General features: G+C 43.5%; 1 protein-coding gene across 1 annotated transcript in view; it reads left to right on the top strand.

The window, feature by feature from the left end:
- The window catches only part of LOC139408645 (astrotactin-2-like), a 447,901-nt gene that overhangs the window by 135,178 nt on the left and 293,466 nt on the right, over positions 1-19,257 (top strand). The window contains exon 4 of the mRNA XM_071152798.1: positions 10,956-11,105. Within this exon, the coding sequence (XP_071008899.1) occupies positions 10,956-11,105 (150 nt within the window). The remainder of the gene's footprint in view (positions 1-10,955; positions 11,106-19,257) is intronic.

The following is a 19,257-nucleotide window of genomic DNA, read 5'->3' as shown; positions in this document are numbered from 1 at the left end:
TTTCTGTCCATCAACAGGGATAGATAGTTAAGTGTGGGGGGCAGAAATAATTGTGTACGTTGTCGGGCAGACCCCAGTGGGCCCATGGAGTGTGTTTATCAACCCATTAACTCAACAGGCCTGCAGTACACAAGGCAGGACTAATAGAAACATCTGGATGCACTGTGAGGTAGTTTGAATTAGTTTGTTTGTTCTCTATAAGCTTGACGAGTGATTAGTGGGTCCTTCTTATCATCCCTTAAGGGGGACATTTCTACTGAGCAGATGTCAGATCAATGTCCAATTCTGATCGGTATGTGATTGAATCGTCAGCAAATGTAAACCATAATGGAAACCCTGTTGAATTGAGACAAAAACTGTCTACGTACAAATTCAATCAAAAAGTCATGTAAAGACAGTGGGGTTATGTTGATTAAATATGGGGAAATAACATGGACACAGTGTTGTTTTCAATTTATGTTTGCCTGGTGGGTGTTTTCTGCAGGAGGTAGGACAGCCATGGCAGGTACCATGTTTGCTTATAAATAGTCCAATTAGTATATACAAAATACTCATAATTTGAGAGATTTGATTTCATCTTTTACATCGAGTTCCAGCTGGCTTTTAGAAACACAGCTTTCATCATAGCAGTGGGATGTGCAATGGTTCATTCCCTAAAAGCGTCAGAACACCAATAAATGTCCATGCTGGTCGTGTTTGATGATTTTTGTGCTCTCTTCTCCTCCCTCTATGCACAACTTAGTTTTTTGTTTTTTTTTCTCCCCGTTCTCGATCTCTTCTCTCCATCCTTTTCCCTCTTGATCTGTTCTCCCCCTGATCTCACCTTTCTTCCCTCTATCTTTTCCTATCTCGCTATGGTTTCCTCTCCCCCCGGGTTCATTCTCCATCTCCTCTTTCTCTCTCATGTTGCTTTCTTCTCTCCTCTATCTCCCCCTTCCTTTTGCTCTAATCTCTGTCTGTCTTCCTCTCCCCTCAACCCCTTTTCCGACTTCTACAATTTGCAGTCCCCCCCCCCCCCCGCCACACTCTCTTTTCATTAATCTCTCTCTTCTCACCATTTCCCTCTTCTCTTCATTCACTCTCATCACACTCCCAGAGGCAGCACTGTCATGGCTGTGCCATCCCAGGGTGCAGACCCCCTCCAGACTCATCCTGAAACAATGGCAAATTGAGTAAATCACAGAGGGAATCGGAGCTGGGGTGTATTCCCATTTCCCTTCCATTTATCTCCCTCCCTTTCAATCCCTCAGCCAGACTGGAAAAGTGGGAGTGAGTGTGAGGAGGGGGGAGAGAGAGAGAAGGAAGGGTGGGAGGGGGAGATGGAGAAAGATGGACGATGAAGGGGGAGAGAAAAAGTGCTGAAAAAAAGAGGGAGAGGGAGTCGAATCATCGAGCTCGCAGCCTTTCTCCTCCCTGTGGAGTGACTCTAGACTAAAGCATCAGGGATTTGTAGGGTCTTAAGAAAAACACATCTCCCCCATGGATACATCCACCACTGTGAATTTGCATGGCTCTTGTTTGATTTGATTTGTTTCTCTGAAGTCCAAACTCACAGTGCTTTTGCCTGGGTTCTTAGCAGCGAAACGCACCTGAATTCATGAGAAAATGTGTCTGGACATCTGTACGACATCTCATTGTGAATAGGTATATTGTGACTCCGTTTTAGCATAACAATCTTACAGCGGGGTCATTGGCATAGACCTGAACGATGCATTGCCTGACAGACAGATTTCTTGTTAGCAGGCCTTCTCCGGTGTTACTGTACTTGGACCCAGCTATCCTGTGTGTGCATGTAGTCGTGGTGAACTTTGAATAAGGACAGTGTCCACCATGTCCCCACTGGAGAGTAGAGACCACTGATCTCCCTTCCTTATTCCTCCTCACTCTTTCTCCTTCTCTCTTTTTCTCTTTCTGTATCAATCGATTTCTCACTGATGAGATCTAGAGGGAGGGCTGTGGAAGAGGGGAGATACGGCAGGGAGGGAGAGAGAGAAGGGAAGGAAATAGAGCTGGTTGTCTGAGGTGTGGAGCGGCCACTTGAAGTAAATCCCCTTCACCTGCTCAATGTTCCACACTCCTTAGCAGACATTGAATGTGAGAGCCCACTGAGGGCCAGTGGTATGCCAACGAAGACCCAATAGAATTCTGACTCCCCTGGCTGGTTTCAGGCCGATGCACACATACTTTGCTCTTGTTTTCCTTATTAGGATGTCGGTGGGCGGAGCCGAGAGGGTCGTCAGCGAAATGGGACACACCTGGGCACAAGTGTATCCCGGGATAAATACACCTTTTCCCCATTCATTAAGGAGACTCTCTCCATGCAGACACACTGTTTGATTTTGGATGTGGCATTTTTGTGGCCAGTTTGTTTGTTTTGGCGTCTTTCAACACTCCTCATTATCACATCTATACACGCAACCACTCACTTACACTACTGATTACTGACAACACACACCATTGTTAATTGTATATAGGTTACTTCAATTAATAAATATTTTTTTGTTATTCCTTATCTCCATGTTGTCTTCCTTTTTGTTACGGGCTTTGAGCCGGTTGAGCCGGTTCGACAACAAACATACACATAAAGTCTCATACTTGCACACACCCAAACAAACACATTGTTGTGTCTGGCAGAGAAGAGAGAGAAGCTAAGGCTTCGGGCCCAGAGCTGCAATCACTGTGTATTGTCTAGAGTGAAGATTGAAGGCAGCTGAAAGTGCATGGATTCACCAGCCATCAACACTCCCTGAATCAAACACACTCTAGCATTCACATTCTCACTCACTCTCTCACTTACACACACACACACAAGCTCTAGCATTCACATTCTCTCTCTCTCTCTCTCTCTCTCTCTCACACACACACACACACACACACACACACACACACACACACACACACACACACACACACACACACACACACACACACACACACACACACACACACACACACACACACACACACACACACACACACAACTGTTGTTTGTGCCTTTCCATAAGGTTATGTTCTGGTGCTGGGAGGTGTGAACCCACTGAGATCTCATGGGACAGGGCACTGCGCTAGTGGTTGTGTCCAATGCTTCTAACACACTGTTAACCCACTGTCGCTGCAGATAAGGGACTAGGGGAGATAAGGAGGATGCTGGCTTGTATTGAGCTGTAAGTGAGAAGCAAACTTGGGCTTTCAGTGGAGAGAAAGACCCTCAGTCCCAGAAGTACCTTCAACAGTGTCCTAAGGAAATGAAAGTATCATAAGTAAAGGAAATACGTCAAGGAAATAGGGATTTTATTCTGAGAGCCTAGTGCTTTTGCTAGCTGTTACATCAGGTACTGTAATCTTTTATGTCCTCCATATTCTGCTAGCTGCAATAAGCTGTCCCTTACCTGCATCTCACAGGAGGCTGCTGAGGGGAGGACGGCTCATAATAATGGCCGGAATGGCGCAGATGGAACCATGTGTTTGAAATGTTTGTTACCATTGCACTTATTCCGCTCCAGTCATTAGAACGAGCCTGTTCTCCTCAATTTCAGGTGCCACTAACGTCCCGTGCTGCTTCTTCAATTCCTCCTTAAGCAACCATTTTCAGGGAGAAAGGAAATTATATTCCTGATTGTTGAACTTTTTTTATTATCTTTTTGTTTTTTGCTGAAAACGATTCTTAGCTTTGTGTTTTGGAAGGATTAAAAACCTGTACTGACTGTTGGTTTCAACAATTCCTAGCTGTAATATAATGGCACAGATAAAAAAGCAACATCATTATAAATGGACACCATGCATCTTTCCCTATTCGGATGATATCTTTCTACAGAGACAGACAAGATTGCATTTAGAAGACAATAATCAATAGCCATTCAGAGGGTGTGTGTGTGTGTGTGTGTGTGTGTGTGTGTGTGTGTGTGTGTGTGTGTGTGTGTGTGTGTGTGTGTGTGTGTGTGTGTGTGTGTGTGTGTGTGTGTGTGTGTGTGTGTGTGTGTGTGTGTGTGAGAGAGAGAGAGAGGTCAGTATTTGTCGAACACACTAAAGAGACAAGCGATGTGTGTTTGATGGAGTGCGTCACAGGGCCTCTCTGGGCCTGTTTGGGATAGCATCTCTGCCTCCCTGATAGAACAAAGAGAGCGCCCAGGGCCCATGCAATATGCATGGCCCTAGTTAACCTCCTATCATGCAGCCAGGCAGGGAGCCGCTCCTCAGTCAGGGCTTAAGTGGTTGCTGCTCTCCCGGCCCACCCTGTGTTTTTGTTTGCTGAGCTGAGGCCAGTGGATTAGCCTAGCGCACCATCAAATACCCAATGGGGAATTCTCAGTACATTTACTGCCGTAGCGTAGCATGCTTGCTAGCTGGCTAGCTCTTTGTATACAGCGTCTCACTATCATTAGATGAGCCATCTCATGGAGCCTTCCCAGGCTCACGGAACCCCTCGCTGGGGTTTCAACATGCCAAATTCGTACATTATGTGTTTAAGTGGACGTGAAGGAGTGAGCTGTTGGCTTTATGGCTACATCACTTCTTGTTTAAGAAGTGGGCATGAGTAAAGGACATGGTGCATAGGGTAGTGTGTTTTTCACCCCTTCTTTAAAGGGCAGAGGGCATACTCTACTGTGTTGTGTGTTTGGCCACTGTTGAACCTTTTCTCACGTACCAACAAACAGGTGTGATCATTCTACACTGGTCCCTGCAGCATACGCTCAAATTGGTTTGATTAGATCGCTTATTTCGAAAGTCCAGTTTTGATTAGCGCAACAGTCAGCATATGAGCTGGCCACACTGTTTTTTCACAAAATCATTTTGCGTGAATACAGTCCTTACAAAGTTATGTGACAAGTTTCTTTTTGGATGCAATGTTCAGACATTCACAGAACTAGCAACAGCATATACAATCATCCAAACCGGAAAATATAAGCTACATTAGACCTACCGCTAACTGAGGAAATATTGGCATAACACAAGCGGTCAGATTTAGTTAACTCTCGGCTGACAGAAACCACAATATTAATTACCTAATAGCAATTACTATTTATAATTCATCACATCATGGGTAAGCTCAACATTGTTCAACATTGACATAATTGAGTAAAACACTTTCTAGAAATCACAAGTAATCCTACGATGGGTAGTTTGCGCGCACCGCCATGTTTGTTTTTCACGTCAACCAAAGATAATAACAGGAGACAAGATGATTTTGGTCTGTTTGAAGTATGTATGTTGAAGCGGGTGTCGTCTGCAATCATTCACTTCCCTTCATTCACTTCCGGAAGTTTACCCGAAAGATGAGTGAACCATTTGGTCAGACAGACGTTTACGTGACACCCAAAATGCATTGTATAATGTCAACAAACGTGGCACCACACATAGCTGGCAAATAGTTTAGGATTAGCTCATTATAATCAGTGAAACCATCAAAAAAGTATATTACACACATCTAAACTACAGGACTGTTTTGCTAGCAGACTGGAATATGTTCAGGGATTCTTCCGATGGCATTGAGGAGTACACCACATCAGTCACTGGCTTTATCAATAAGTACATCGACTCACGGTGACTGTACATACATACCCCAACCAGAAGCCATGGATTACAGGCAACATTCGTGCTGAGCTAAAGGGTAGAGCTGCCGCATTCAAGGAGCGAGACTCTAAACCGGAATCTTATAAGAAATACCGCTATGCCATCCGACGAACCATCAAACAGGCAACGTGTCAATACAGGACAGGACTAAGATTGAATTGTACTACACCGGCTTGCAAACTATTACAGACTACAAAGGGAAGCACAGACGAGAGATGCCCAGTGACACGAGTATACCAGATTAGCTAAATAACTTACATGCTCGCTTCGAGGCAAGTAACAGTGAAACATGCATGAGAGCATCAGCTGTTCCTGATGACTGTGTGATCACTCTCTCCGCAGCCAATGTGAGTAAGACCTTTAAACAAGTCAACATACACAAGACCGCTGGGCCAGACTGATTACAAGGACGTGTGCACCGAGCATGCGTTGACCAACTGGCAAGTGTTTTCACTTACATTTTCAACCACTCCCTGTCTGAGTCTGTAATACCAACATGTTTCAAGCAGGCCACCATAGTCCCCGTGCCCAAGAACACTAAGGTAACCTGCATAAATGACTATCAACCTGTAGCACTCACGTCTGTAGCCAAAAGGAACACCTATGTGAGAATGCTATTCATTGACTACAGCTCAGCATTCAACACCATAGTGCCCTCAAAGCTCATCACTAAGCTAAGAACCCTGGGACTAAACACCTCCCTCGGCAACTGGATTCTGGACTTCCTGATGGGCTGCCTCCCAGGTGGTTGGTGTAGGTAACAACACATTCGCCCCGCTGATCCTCAACATGGGGGCCCCTCAGGGGTGGGTGCTCAGTCCCCTCCTGTACTCCCTGTTCACTCATGACTGCACGGCCAGGCATGATTCCAACACCATCATGAAGTTTGCTGACACAATTACCGACAACGATGAGACGGCCTATATGGAGAAGGTCAGAGACATGACTGTGTGGTGCAAGGACAACAACCTCTCCCTCAATGTGACTTAAGACAAAGGAGATGATTGTGGACTACAGGAAAAGGAGGACCGAGCATGCCTCCATTCTCATCGACGGGGCTGTAGTGGAACAGGTTGAGAGCTTCAAGTTCCTTGGCGTCCACATCACCAACAAACTAACATGGTCCAAGCACACCAAGATAGTCATGAAGAGGCCACAACAAAAGTCTATTCTCCCTCAGGAGACTGAAAAGATTTGGCATGGGTCCTCAGATCCTCAAAAGGTTTTACAGCTGCACCATCAAGAGCATCCTGACGGGTTACATACCAGTTGCCTGGTATGGCAACTGGTCGGCCTCCGACTGCAAGGCACTATAGAGGGTAGTGCGTACGGCCCAGAACATTACTGCGACCAAGCTTCCTGCCATCCAGGACCTTTATACCAGGTAGGTGTCAGAGGAAACCCCCAAAATTGTCAAATACTCCAGCCACCCTTATCATAGACTGTTCTCTCTGCTACTGCACGGCAAGTGGTACCGGAGCACCAAGTCTAGGTCCAAGAGTCTTCTAAACAGCTTCTACCCCCAAGCCATAAGACTCCTGAACACCTAATCAAATGGCTACCCAGACTATTTGCATTGCCCCCCACGCTGCTGCTACTCTCTGTTATTATCTATGCATAGCCACTTACCTACATGTACACCGGTGTCCCCCACACATTGACACATTGACCCCCTGTATATATCCCCGCTATTGTTATTTACTGCTGCTCTTTAATTATTTGTTATTCTTATCTCTTACTTTTTTAGGGATTTTCTTAAAACTGCCTTGTTGGTTAATAGGGATCCGCCCCTTTTTAAAATGTTTGCCTAAAATGACATACCCAAACACTTTGAAGGCTGTGGAAATATGAATGCAATGTAGGATAATTTAACACAATAGATCTGGTAAAAGATAATATAAAGAAAAAAACTTTATTTTGTATATTTTTTTGTATCATCCTCTTTGAAATGCAAGAGAAAGGCCATAATGTATTATTCCAGCCCAGTTGGAATTTAGATTTTGGCCACTAGAAGGCAGCAGTGTATGTGCAAAGTTTTAGACTGATCCAATGAAACATTGTATTTCTGTTCAAAATGTTGTATCAAGACTGCCCAAATGTGCCTAATTAATAACTTTTCATGTTTAAAACTGTGTACTCTTCTCAAATTATAGCATGGTATTATTTAATTGTAATAGCTACTGTAAATTGGACAGGTAGTTAGATTAACAAGAATTTAAGCTTTCTGCCAATACCAGATATGTCTATGTCCTGGGAAATTGTCTTGTTACTTACAACCTCATGCTAATCGCATTACCCTATGTTAGCTCAACCGTCCCGTGGACGGGACACCGACCCCGAAGAAGTTTGGCTTGTAAGTAAGTGTTTCACTGTAAGGTCTACACCAGTTGTATTTGGAGCGTGACACATAATATTTGATTTTATATGAGCCGAAGTGCATTGGTACCCAGGCGCTAATGCATCTCTCTCCTCACTGAATGAATGTCATCGATGGGTGAATGGGCGAAAGGTGCCAGATAGAAACAGATAATTGTGCATGAGACTTCACAATTTAATTTGAATGAATTGAATGATGAGGAGGTGGGTGAAGGGGGGGATTGAATTTCAATGATCTGAATGATGAGGGTAAGGAGGATGATTGTATTTAGGACAATAGTGTAATGAGAGAGCAGGTTCTACAGCTAACGCAAAGAGACAAATTGCCAGCATACTCTACAGTTCTCTTTGTTTATGTGACATGCAGATGTTGTAGCACATCAGAGATTTTACTGTCGCTCATCCACACAGAAAAAGAAACAGTACGTGGGACATGTCTATGGATGAACTCAAAGCATTTATTGCACTCTTGTATGTCCGTGGGGCATACGGCAGAAAGAGTATGGATTTGGAGTCATTTAAGTATCCAGGGCAGAAGCGCCTCCTACTCTCCCTCTTCCCCACGCACCACAGCTTCAACTCAGGAAAAGACGACACAATGTCAAGTCGGCAGGTGCACACCGAACAAGGCCAAAGAAAACTGTACAGTGGAACCGATTTGTTTGTGTGGCTTGCTCACGCAAAGCCCCGAAGCTGTGTGCTGACTGTGGACCCAAAGCATAAAGAGACGTGATTAATTCATGCATAAGGGCACAATACAGGGACCGATACAATCAACAAATGACTGTTTTTATTTCTTGCCATGGATATATTTCTACAATTATTTCTTCATGCAATTGATCCGTTACAATTGTTGATACGCTGGCGCTTTTGTTTAGGAATAAAGCAAATCGTTTCACCTGACTGGTTATATTATTATTACACTTTTCGTTTCTGCTTTGTCAGAAGCTGTAACTGTTTTAATTACTAACACTATTTCTAATCAAATCTACAAATAAAGTTGATCAAATGGATTACACTGTCATTTTTTATTGTAAGGGAAACGAAAATAGGCTTCTGTTTTTCTCGAGGACTTTGTAGAATGATACAAAATTATACAAAACACCCTTTCTACCTAAAGAAAACACTATTGTTAGATTTTGAAATTGATATAGCTCCACAAATATTTATTCATGCAATTCATCCTTCACCATTGTTTATGCAATATTTATCAAGCCTTGGTGCTTATGTTTGCACACCTTGTGGGTTGATATGCATCTGATGTGTATGCTGAAGGAGGCGCCCGGCAACATTCTCTAGTGGCTACTTATAGGCTGAAAGGCCAGGCAGTTTTAGTGTTATGAGAAAATGTATTGTATTAAAGTCATGATCTCATTCTGATGATGTTTTAGCACATCTAACTGGAAAACATAGAGCAAAGCAAGATATGATTTGTTTTTAATTAATATCATAACGCACATGTTAAATCATTTTCATGCAATGAAACTGTAAAATGTGTTTTAAAAGTACTTTTAAAGGACAATGGTATCCTGGTTCATATTATATAATACAAGTCCAAATACTTTCAAACCAATAAGACACTTAGAAACCAATAAGACAGTTCATAGTCTTGTCTTATTGAGGAAGCAAATTACAATGTCAGCTTATACAAACTAACTGAACCATACACATGAATGTAACAGTGTTTCCATTGTTTTACAAGTATGGAAACATAATATCCAACTTCATCATAACTTCAAATTCTCACGCTATTTGACTTTTATTCTACAACTTTTTATTTTAGCACTCCATTTTATAGTCTCATTGGCATTCCCTGAGCGTCCCCGGCAAAGTGATGTATGATAATAATTCATGATGTGAGCACACCTGAGAGACAGACTGACAGAGTGGGGGAGGTTGAGAAATGACCCTGTCTGTGGAGTGGGCTATACCGCTGTGAGCCGGGCCACATCCATCTCCGATCTCCCTCTCTGTCGCTTACTTTGGGCTGCTCCGCTCCTGCACACACTGCACTGGAGTAAATAGCCCTTGTCCAGACGTATCATCGTTCCTCTGAGAGACTCTCAGGTCTACATATCTCACTTTAATTGAACTCTTGATGCATTGTGAACCATCAGGGAACAGCACACTGCTTGGTAATTGAGGCGCTAGATAAATAGTCGCTTCCTTCTGTGTTTTTTTAGTGATCGTTTTATGATTTTTTTGGTGCCGAGGAAACAACGGAAATAGTATTCTCTCTCATTTTTTGTCTCTGTGGCACAAATGGGGCAGAACATGTTTAGATGGGTCATACAAGTCCCCCGGGGTTTGGGGATTTTCTGCCTAGTAGAAGAAAAGTAGAAATGTGCCTGGGCCACACTGCAATCCACACTTGCTCCATCTCATATTGATTTTCAAAGGGGGGCTATGCAAACCATGCCATTACCCATTGTAAACTGGAGTGCTCTATTTTGAAAGATTAACTGGAAAGATGCTTGTCCAACTTTTCTCATCTGTAGTCCTTTGTGCTTTGCCTCTTACAGCAGCCTGATTCAGCGGTGATACACACTTTGAAAAAAGGGCAAAGCTTCTGAGGTACTTTCTTTTTCAGCCGTGAATTACACAACTGCTTCTTCATGCCAAACTTGACAACATTCAAAGACGGTTATTTTTGAACTAGGATGACTGAAGTGTTCGACAGAGCGGCGAGGGGAAGACCATTGAATAAGGCCCACTGATCTGCTGTGACTAGGCTTTGCAATTTACATTGTAACTGCCCAGATGTATACCATTGAATTCCAAATCTTTTGCACGTTTAAAGCCCTCAGTCATAGCCAGGAAACAAACGAAAGTTGAGGAAACTACTGAGCAAAGTGTTTTCATTGACCTGCTCTCATTCAAATGTGTTTGTTTGCTTTTATCTTCCCTGTTTGCATCTACAACATCTGTTTCTCACGCTTTGTATCCACCCTTTTGAAATGTGAAAACTTTTAACACATCTCACATCTCATTGCTTTGTCCCCCTCCAGCCCTTGACCCCAAGCAGGAGACGGTCGAGGCATTGATGCAGCGGTTTAAGGAGAGTTTCCGTCCTAACACGACCATGGAGATCGCCCACTTTCAACACGTCACACACAGCTCCTCCACAGGACGCAAGAGAGGCCCAGGCCACACCAGAGGTAAGACAACAGCTCATTAGTCACTGTTCTATTCAGCATGGACACCTTTTATCAATGCACAGAGAGCATATATCTGTCAAGTTTGACATCCAGTATGTATTTAGTGGGACAACAGTTAATGAGTAACTATTCTGTTCAAATGCAAGAGCAGCATAATTGGCTACAAATACAGTTCAAGCACATGTTGAGGATCCTTTGGCTTGTCAGGGTTAATGTCACATGCATGACTTCAGACCTTCTCAGGAATATAAATTCAGATCTTGGCCGTTGCTGTGCACTCAAACCTGTTTTAATCATACATGACCGTAAAATACCCATCCATGATTAAAACAAGGTTTGAGTGCACAGCAACGGCCAAGATCTGAATTTATATTCCTGAGAAGGTCTGAAGTCATGCATGTGACATTAACCCTGACAAGCCAAAGGATCCTCAACATATGACCGTAGAAGACCCATTCATGCCATTGACATGACACCCTACTGGAAGAGACTGACTGGCGTTGGACCAGGCAATGTTTTTCCACTTCTCAATTGTCCAGTGTTGGTGATCACGTGCCCACTGGAGTAGATTCTTCTTGTTTTTAGCTGATAGGATTTGAACCTGGTGTGGTCATCTGTTGCAGTAGCCCATCCGTGACAAAGATCAGCGAGTTGTGCGCTGTGCGATATCGTTCTGCACACCAATGTTGTACTGCACCGTTATTTGCCTGTTTGTGGGCAACATGTTAGCTTGCTTGATTCTTGCTATTCTCCCTGCAGCTGACTGGATGTTTTTTGTTTGTTGCACCATTCTCAGTAAATCCTAGACACTGTTGTGCATGAAAAACCCAGGAGGCCAGCCATTTCTGAGATAATGGAACCAGTGCACCTGGCACCGACAGTCATGCTCAGAGTTGCTTTGGTCACTAGTGTTTCCCATTCTAACGTTCAATTGAACAGTAACTGAATGCCTCAATGCCTGTCTGCCTGATTTATATAGCAAGCCACGGCCATGGCCTACTGTCTGTAAGCGCGAACCATTTTCGTGAACGGGGTGTACCTAATAAACCGGCTACTGAGTGTATATGCTAAGTGGTATACTTTAATGTAACATATGACACAGAGCCTAGTTGTGAGATACTGTAAGGCAGGCCCTAAACATTGGCTATGGGGTTGCTATAACCAATATAGCTAAGAGGAAGTCTGTCTTTGTGTTGAAAAAATATATATTTTGTTTTCCTTTACAGCTTTAACTCTCAAGTTAGAAGTAATTTTGTCATTAAGAGACCCTGAGCGAATAGCCCAGGAATTAGCTTAGCTTTGTTAGCAAATGTCGGCTCTGTGGAATCAAATCCTTTCATTGGATCCAGCTCTCAAATGTTCAAATCCTAGAGAGTCTCAGTGCAAGTCACTCGCAGGAGATTTCCTCTGTGACTCAGAGAGGAAATCAACTTTTTTCAAGACCTTTAATTACAGCTGAAAGTGTGTTTTGCAGCACAAAGAGGAAGCCAGTCCAGGATAACAAACATGCTAATGGGACTAGTGCTTTTACGGAAGGGAAACTCAATTAGCCGAGAGAGGGAAAGGGGAGTTCGGCGGCTAGGCCCGGAGATTAGGCCTCGTGAGGAAATGAATTTGCAGTCAAATTATAGGTCCGATGGAGAAGGCGGGAACTGGGAATGTGCGAGGCGAGAGGGAGGCTGGGAAGTACTTTTCTATTTCATTTTGGCTGGCTTGACAGCGTTTTATGCCGTGAATTAGTTCCCTTTTCTGCCGTCTCTCCCCGTCTCCCCGAGCCCCACTGTACATTTGCATGTTTTACATTGATGCCAGTTTTTAAGTAGATTAAGCGTGAGAGCAGCTGTGAGGTTTTCTCTCCTTTTCCCATCATTGTTGCTGCTGATGACTTTTGCATTGTAATGAGGGGCCATGGCGGAGACAGGCCCTTTGGCACAGTGGCACCGAGTCCATGCTGCGTGGGGGTGTCTCAGTGACACCATACAGGGAAGAGGGACAGGACACCATCTGTGCACTTTATTAAGAGTCTTCCTAACGTGTGACACTAAATACATTCCTTACATTTAGATTGTTGGGAGAACTGAAGAGAAACAGTTCTAGTTGTGGGATCCTTTCCTTCACATAGTATTGTTCCTGTTCTTGTTTACGTGTAAGCTTGTGTTTGAGAAAGAATACAGAGTAAGAGTGAGGTACCTGTCTGTATCTTGATGCCCCTCGAATATTCAGAATTAGCCCAGTAAGGTCATCATCACTATGCCTGGAATGCAAATACCAATGAAGGGATAGAGGGGAGAGAGAGAGATGGAAAGAGGGCGAGAGAGAGAGACCCCACTTCAGCACCAAGGACTGAGTCCAGTGTGAGTGAGAACTATACTGAATACAAATATAAACGCAACAATTTCACAGATTTGACAGAGTTATAGTTTATATAAGGAAATCAGTCAATTTAAATAAATAAATGAGTCTCTAATCTATCGATTTTACATGACTGTGCAGACATGGGTTGGCCTGGGAGGGTATAGGCCCACTCACTTGACAGGCAGGCCCACCCACTGGGGAGCTAGGCCCAGCCAATCAGGATGTGGAGTTCATGGGCAGGCGTGGTTACACATGGTCTGCGGTTGTGAGGCTGGTTAGACGTACTGCCAAATTCTGTAAAACGACATTGGATATGGTAGAGAAATTAACATTCAGTTCTCTGGCAACAGATCTGGTGGAGATTCCTTCAGACAGAATGCCAATTGCACGCTCCCTCAACTTGAGACATCTGTGGTATTGTGTTGTGTGACAAAACTGCACATTTTAAAGTGTCCTTTTATTGTCCCCAGCACAAGGTGCACCTGTGTAATGATGCTGTTTAATCAGCTTCTTGATATGCCACACCTGTCAGGTGGATTATCTTGGCAAAGCAGAAAGGCTGAACACATTTATGCACAACATTTAAGAGAAATAAGCATTTTTGGCAAAAAGAAAATGTCAGATTTTTCTTTTCAGCTCATGAAACATGGGACCAACACTTTACATGTTGTGTTTATATTTTTGTTCAGTGTAGTTGTATTGGTAAAGTTTCTCCAGAGCAAAGGGCCAGTTGAAGTGTTGTTTGGTTTAGTGAAAGACTAATGAGACTCCACCGTCAAAGGAGAGCTGACCTTGGTGCTGAAGTTAAGAAGCACTTTCTCCACTTCTCTCTCTCCTTTTCTATTTTATTAATTCAATTATATTCAAAGGGGCTTCATTGGCATGGGAAATATATGTTTACATTTTCAAAGCAATTTAAAATATGATCTTCTTGTCAAACATACACACATGCACGCACGCATATGGACATCAACACACAGAGACACAAATCTCTCTCTTCAAGTTCATATTTTCTGATTCTATTTCATTGTTTCTTGTCTTTCTTTCACTGTGCAGTGTTTGAGTGCTCCAAGACTGGGCTAATTAACATTCTGCCCAAGCCACAATTTAGAGACACTCTTTGAAGTCTCTTCGCAGTTGCGTTTAGTCTCATTGAGTTTCTGTAATCTTTTCCGATTTGCATACACCTTTGTGCACCGTGTTTCCCTCTCTGAAGCTAATACTGTTTGATGTGTTTCTTATAAGCTGTGCAAGTGTTTGATGTGTTAGAACTCATCTTTGGCCCACTATGATAACCTGACCTTGTGGTTATTATCCATCTTATCTGATATTAATTGATGCTTGGAAGTTACACATAAAAGTGTTCTGTGTTTGTGTCTCTTCACCCGTTATAGAGAGTGTAAGGAGACAGAGTGCATTTGGCTGAATTTGCAAAGCCTGTTACTTGAGAGAGTGAGAGAGAGATAAATAAATAAATGCTAGAGTGTGTTTGATTCGGGGAGTGTTGATGGCTGGTGAATCCATTCTGTGCTTGGCTGCACTTTCAGCACCCTTCAATCTTCCCTCTAGACAATACACAGTGATTACAGCTCTGGGCCCGAAGCCGTAGGTTCTCTATGACGGGCCAGCCCGCTGATCTACCGCCAGACACAACAGTGTGTGTATGTGCATGTGTGTGTGCATACTCCTGTCCAGACTATTAAATCAATGGACTCATACTTCACTGGAAGTCGAGGAATGTGTTCCTAGCCATCAATGTAATTACCACACTCTGACACTGACTTGTTCTCCAGACCAGACTAACAGGATTTCTACTCATCATATGTCATGTCTCTTGTACTGTATGTCTGCCTGACTGCATAGCCCTACAGCAGTTATTCCTGTACCATATCCTCTGTCTCGCTGGATCTTCAATGGAAGTGTTGATGAGCTAACAGGAATAGGATTTGTTTGACACTTACTGGTGTTAGGAGTGAAACATCCATTTTAGACGGGGCCCTAAGAATCCAAGGTATCCCCAGCCTCACTGTGAGTTGCACAGGGTGTGTGGGGGCCATAGGGGAGATGCAATAATGACCCAAGATGGAGGAATGAAACCCCATGTGGCAGGTGTTAATAGCCCAAGGTGCCATCGTGCTAAGGGCTCTGGATTTGCGCCCCCATGGCGGCCAGTCATCAGTCATACCTTTTGGGATCGCATTTACCAAAGTGCTCTCTCCCTGTTCCCACCATTTACCGATTACACCCGGAGTGCTGCGAGTGCCATTTATATGGTCGTTAGCCTAAACGATCCATTAATCAAAATGGAAGAAACGTCCAGGTGAGATGGGGGTAGGGAAGAAGACCACGTAGGTGGGAGTGCTGCAACCAGACTGACCATTAAACCTCCACCTGTTCCAATGTTTTACCCTGGCCCATGTCACAGCAATAATGCGGACATGGATTCAGGCTGTAAAATGTGTCAGTGTGCTTTTATTGTGATGCCCTCAGCAATATCTTTGTGGCACATCAATTTTTAGAAAAGTCTTGTTTTGAAAGCCTTCAGGATCCCGAAAACTCTGAGATTATTGAATCTGTTTGATTGTTATACTGTACTGTGCTGCCACCTGTTTGCCAGTTTCAAAACGAGATGGAGGTGAGCCACAGGCAGACAGAAACAGAAAGGGTCTGATAGAGGGCAGAGACAGACAACGATAGATACTGAGACAGATACAGAGAAACAAGTGACAGAAAGAAAGACTTGATTCACACATACACATGGATATACCTTGGACCGAAAGTAGATTCTCTGAGATCAGTGCAGTGTGAATGAGGAGAGAGGGGCACCCGCCTGGGGCCTCTAGGGTTGATCAGGGATCAGTGGAGCCACTGCAGTGTTGTTGCTTCCTGATATGCACTTGGCTGCCTGGGGCCCTACAGCGTGGGCAACTGATGCTCCCGATACTCTCTCGCCACGCTTGGACTTCATTCCACCTAATCAGCCCACGATAATGCCTGCCAAGACCAGACTGCACCCAACAGCCAGTTAGAATGAAGCATTGTGGAATATAATACAGTGCTGTTGCCCACACACATTCATTTAGCTACAATGTAGGGTGTTCACTCTAGAATGTAGGGAAATACGGGGCAAATTCAAGAGGGCCCTACTAAATTAATGTCTAAACCTAGTTTTCTTTGCCCTATGTTACTCTGAACCACATTCAACTAATCATTAGATTGTTCTCCACAATATTATAACCTTAAAGGGATACTTTGTAATTTTGTCAATGAGAACCTTTATATTCCTCCCCAGAGTCAGATAAACTTGTGAATACTATTTTTATGTCTATGTGTCCAGTATGAAGGAAGATAGAGGTAGTTTCCCGAGCCAATGCTAATTAGCGTTAGCACAATGATTGGAAGTCTATGGGTATCTGCTAGAATGTACTTAACAGTTTTGATTAAATAAGAACATTAGTTTGATGTGTCCATTGCTACTGTAGTTTAAACTGCCCAGCTCTTGGTTGTATCTCTTCTATTTTTCAGTGTTGGGAGGTGGTAACATTTGGAGGTGTTTCTGCGGTTTGGACCAATCAAAATCAACTTGATAACCTCGTCATTTTCATCACCAGATCCGTGGCTTTCTATTCCTCTAAGCTTGTCAATCGACGTTGAGAGGGGCTGTTTCACTGGCGATTTAAAGGGAAAGACTGAAAATACACCATGAAAACAGGAACAGATTGTCTTCGGGGAGGCTAGATATTGAAATTCAGTCTGTTAGCTTTGTAAATAAAAAAATATATAGACCAATTTTGTTTGGTATTCCGTGGATTTCATAAAAAAAAAAAAAACGTTATCACACAGGAACCTGCAGCCACTAGCTAACTTGTCGGTTGACGATGGAAGTTAGTGCCGTTCTGCCCGCGGAGCAGTGGAGGAGTTGTATTGAACATGGCCATAATGATATTCTATTCACTCAAATCATGCTACATTCTCTGACTAAATACTTGTGAACCATATATGGAGACAGAGTTTGGACTATTGTTATTTTGATGTAATTCTCTATTGAATTAATATATTTTAAGGAGAAATACCCATGGAGACTAGGAGAAGTACCCATGGAGACTAGGAGAAGTACCCATGGAGACTAGGAGAAGTACCCATGGAGACTAGGAGAAGTACCCTTGGAGACTAGGAGAAGTACCCATGGAGACTAGGACAAGTACCCATGGTGACTAGGACAAGTACCCATGGAGACTAGGAGAAGTACCCATGGAGACTAGGAGAAGTACCCATGGAGACTAGGAGAAGTACCCATGGAGACTAGGAGAAGTACCCATGGAGACTAGGAGAAGTACCCATGGAGACTAGGAGAAATACCCATGGAGACAAGGAGAAATACCCTTGGAGACTAGGAGAAGTACCCTTGGAGACTAGGAGAAGTACCCTTGGAGACTAGGACAAGTACCCATGGAGACTAGGAGAAGTACCCTTGGATACTAGGACAAGTACCCATGGAGACTAGGAGAAGTACCCATGGAGACTAGGAGAAGTACCCGTGGAGACTAGGAGAAGTACCCATGGAGACTAGGAGAAGTACCCATGGAGACTAGGAGAAGTACCCATGGAGACTAGGAGAAGTACCCATGGAGACTAGGATAAGTACCCTTGGAGACTAGGAGAAGTACCCATGGAGACTAGGAGAAGTACCCATGGAGACTAGGAGAAGTACCCATGGAGACTAGGAGAAGTACCCATGGAGACTAGGAGAAATACCCATGGAGACTAGGAGAAGTACCCATGGAGACTAGGAGAAGTACCCTTTGAGACTATGACTAGCCCCTGCTAGAATGGCTTCAGAGAAGGAACCATGCATCTGTATACATAGTATTACCATCACTATCTTGAATTGCAGCCTATACTATTAAAGGCACTATATTGACTGTGTTTCACAGCCTACTATTGAAAGCTAGAGCTCCTCTACAACTATTAGGCTGTGTTTACACAAGCAGCCCAATTCTCACCTTTTGCTTAATTATTGGCAGCAAGAGCTAGTCTGATTGGTCAAAAGACCAATTAGTGGAAAAAAATATCAGAATTGGGCTGTCTGTATAACCACAGCCTTAGAAACCAATTTCTCAGTAGTCGTTTCTGCTAGGATTCCTGGGAAACAGACACTTTGAATCATCACATTTTAGCAGCTTGCTGCATCACCACCTGTGAGAGGTAATGAAATGAGGATAGAAACAAGTATACAGACAGGTTCTAAATAGGATATATCCTGTCTCAATCATATATCATAGTCTTCATGGGTTTTCCATTCAAAATTAATTGAGGTATTAGTTTCTATCCATTTGAGCAGTGCTGCTTAGTGCGCTGGTGTCATAGATAGTGACACACTGAATGCAGCTCTTTCGTAATGGGATTACCAATAGCCGAGCAGGTTAGGACCTGTAATCAGACACACACACACACACACACACACACACACACACACACACACACACACACACACACACCCACACCTTGACCTTTAGAATGAGTAAGCTGTACTCGCCCGCTTGTCATGCCATGCTGTATTTCATTGCTTTCCCTGGTGCTTTCCCTCCTGATGTACGGAGAAGGCGTTTGTTTATCCACATCTCTGTATAATTAAAGCCTGTGTTATTTTGGGTAAACCACGCTTAACCTTTTCCGATTTAAACAGATGCACAGGGGGCCGGGGGTAGGTGCATTTAATGTGCTGCCATGTCAACATACACAGACAAAGACACACACGACCACACACACCTTACGATGCACATTCCCAAGCTGAAGT

This window comes from Oncorhynchus clarkii, chromosome 5 (genome assembly GCF_045791955.1).
Source record: "Oncorhynchus clarkii lewisi isolate Uvic-CL-2024 chromosome 5, UVic_Ocla_1.0, whole genome shotgun sequence".
Taxonomy (NCBI): domain Eukaryota; kingdom Metazoa; phylum Chordata; class Actinopteri; order Salmoniformes; family Salmonidae; genus Oncorhynchus; species Oncorhynchus clarkii.
This window is presented reverse-complemented; position numbering and strand designations above follow the sequence as displayed.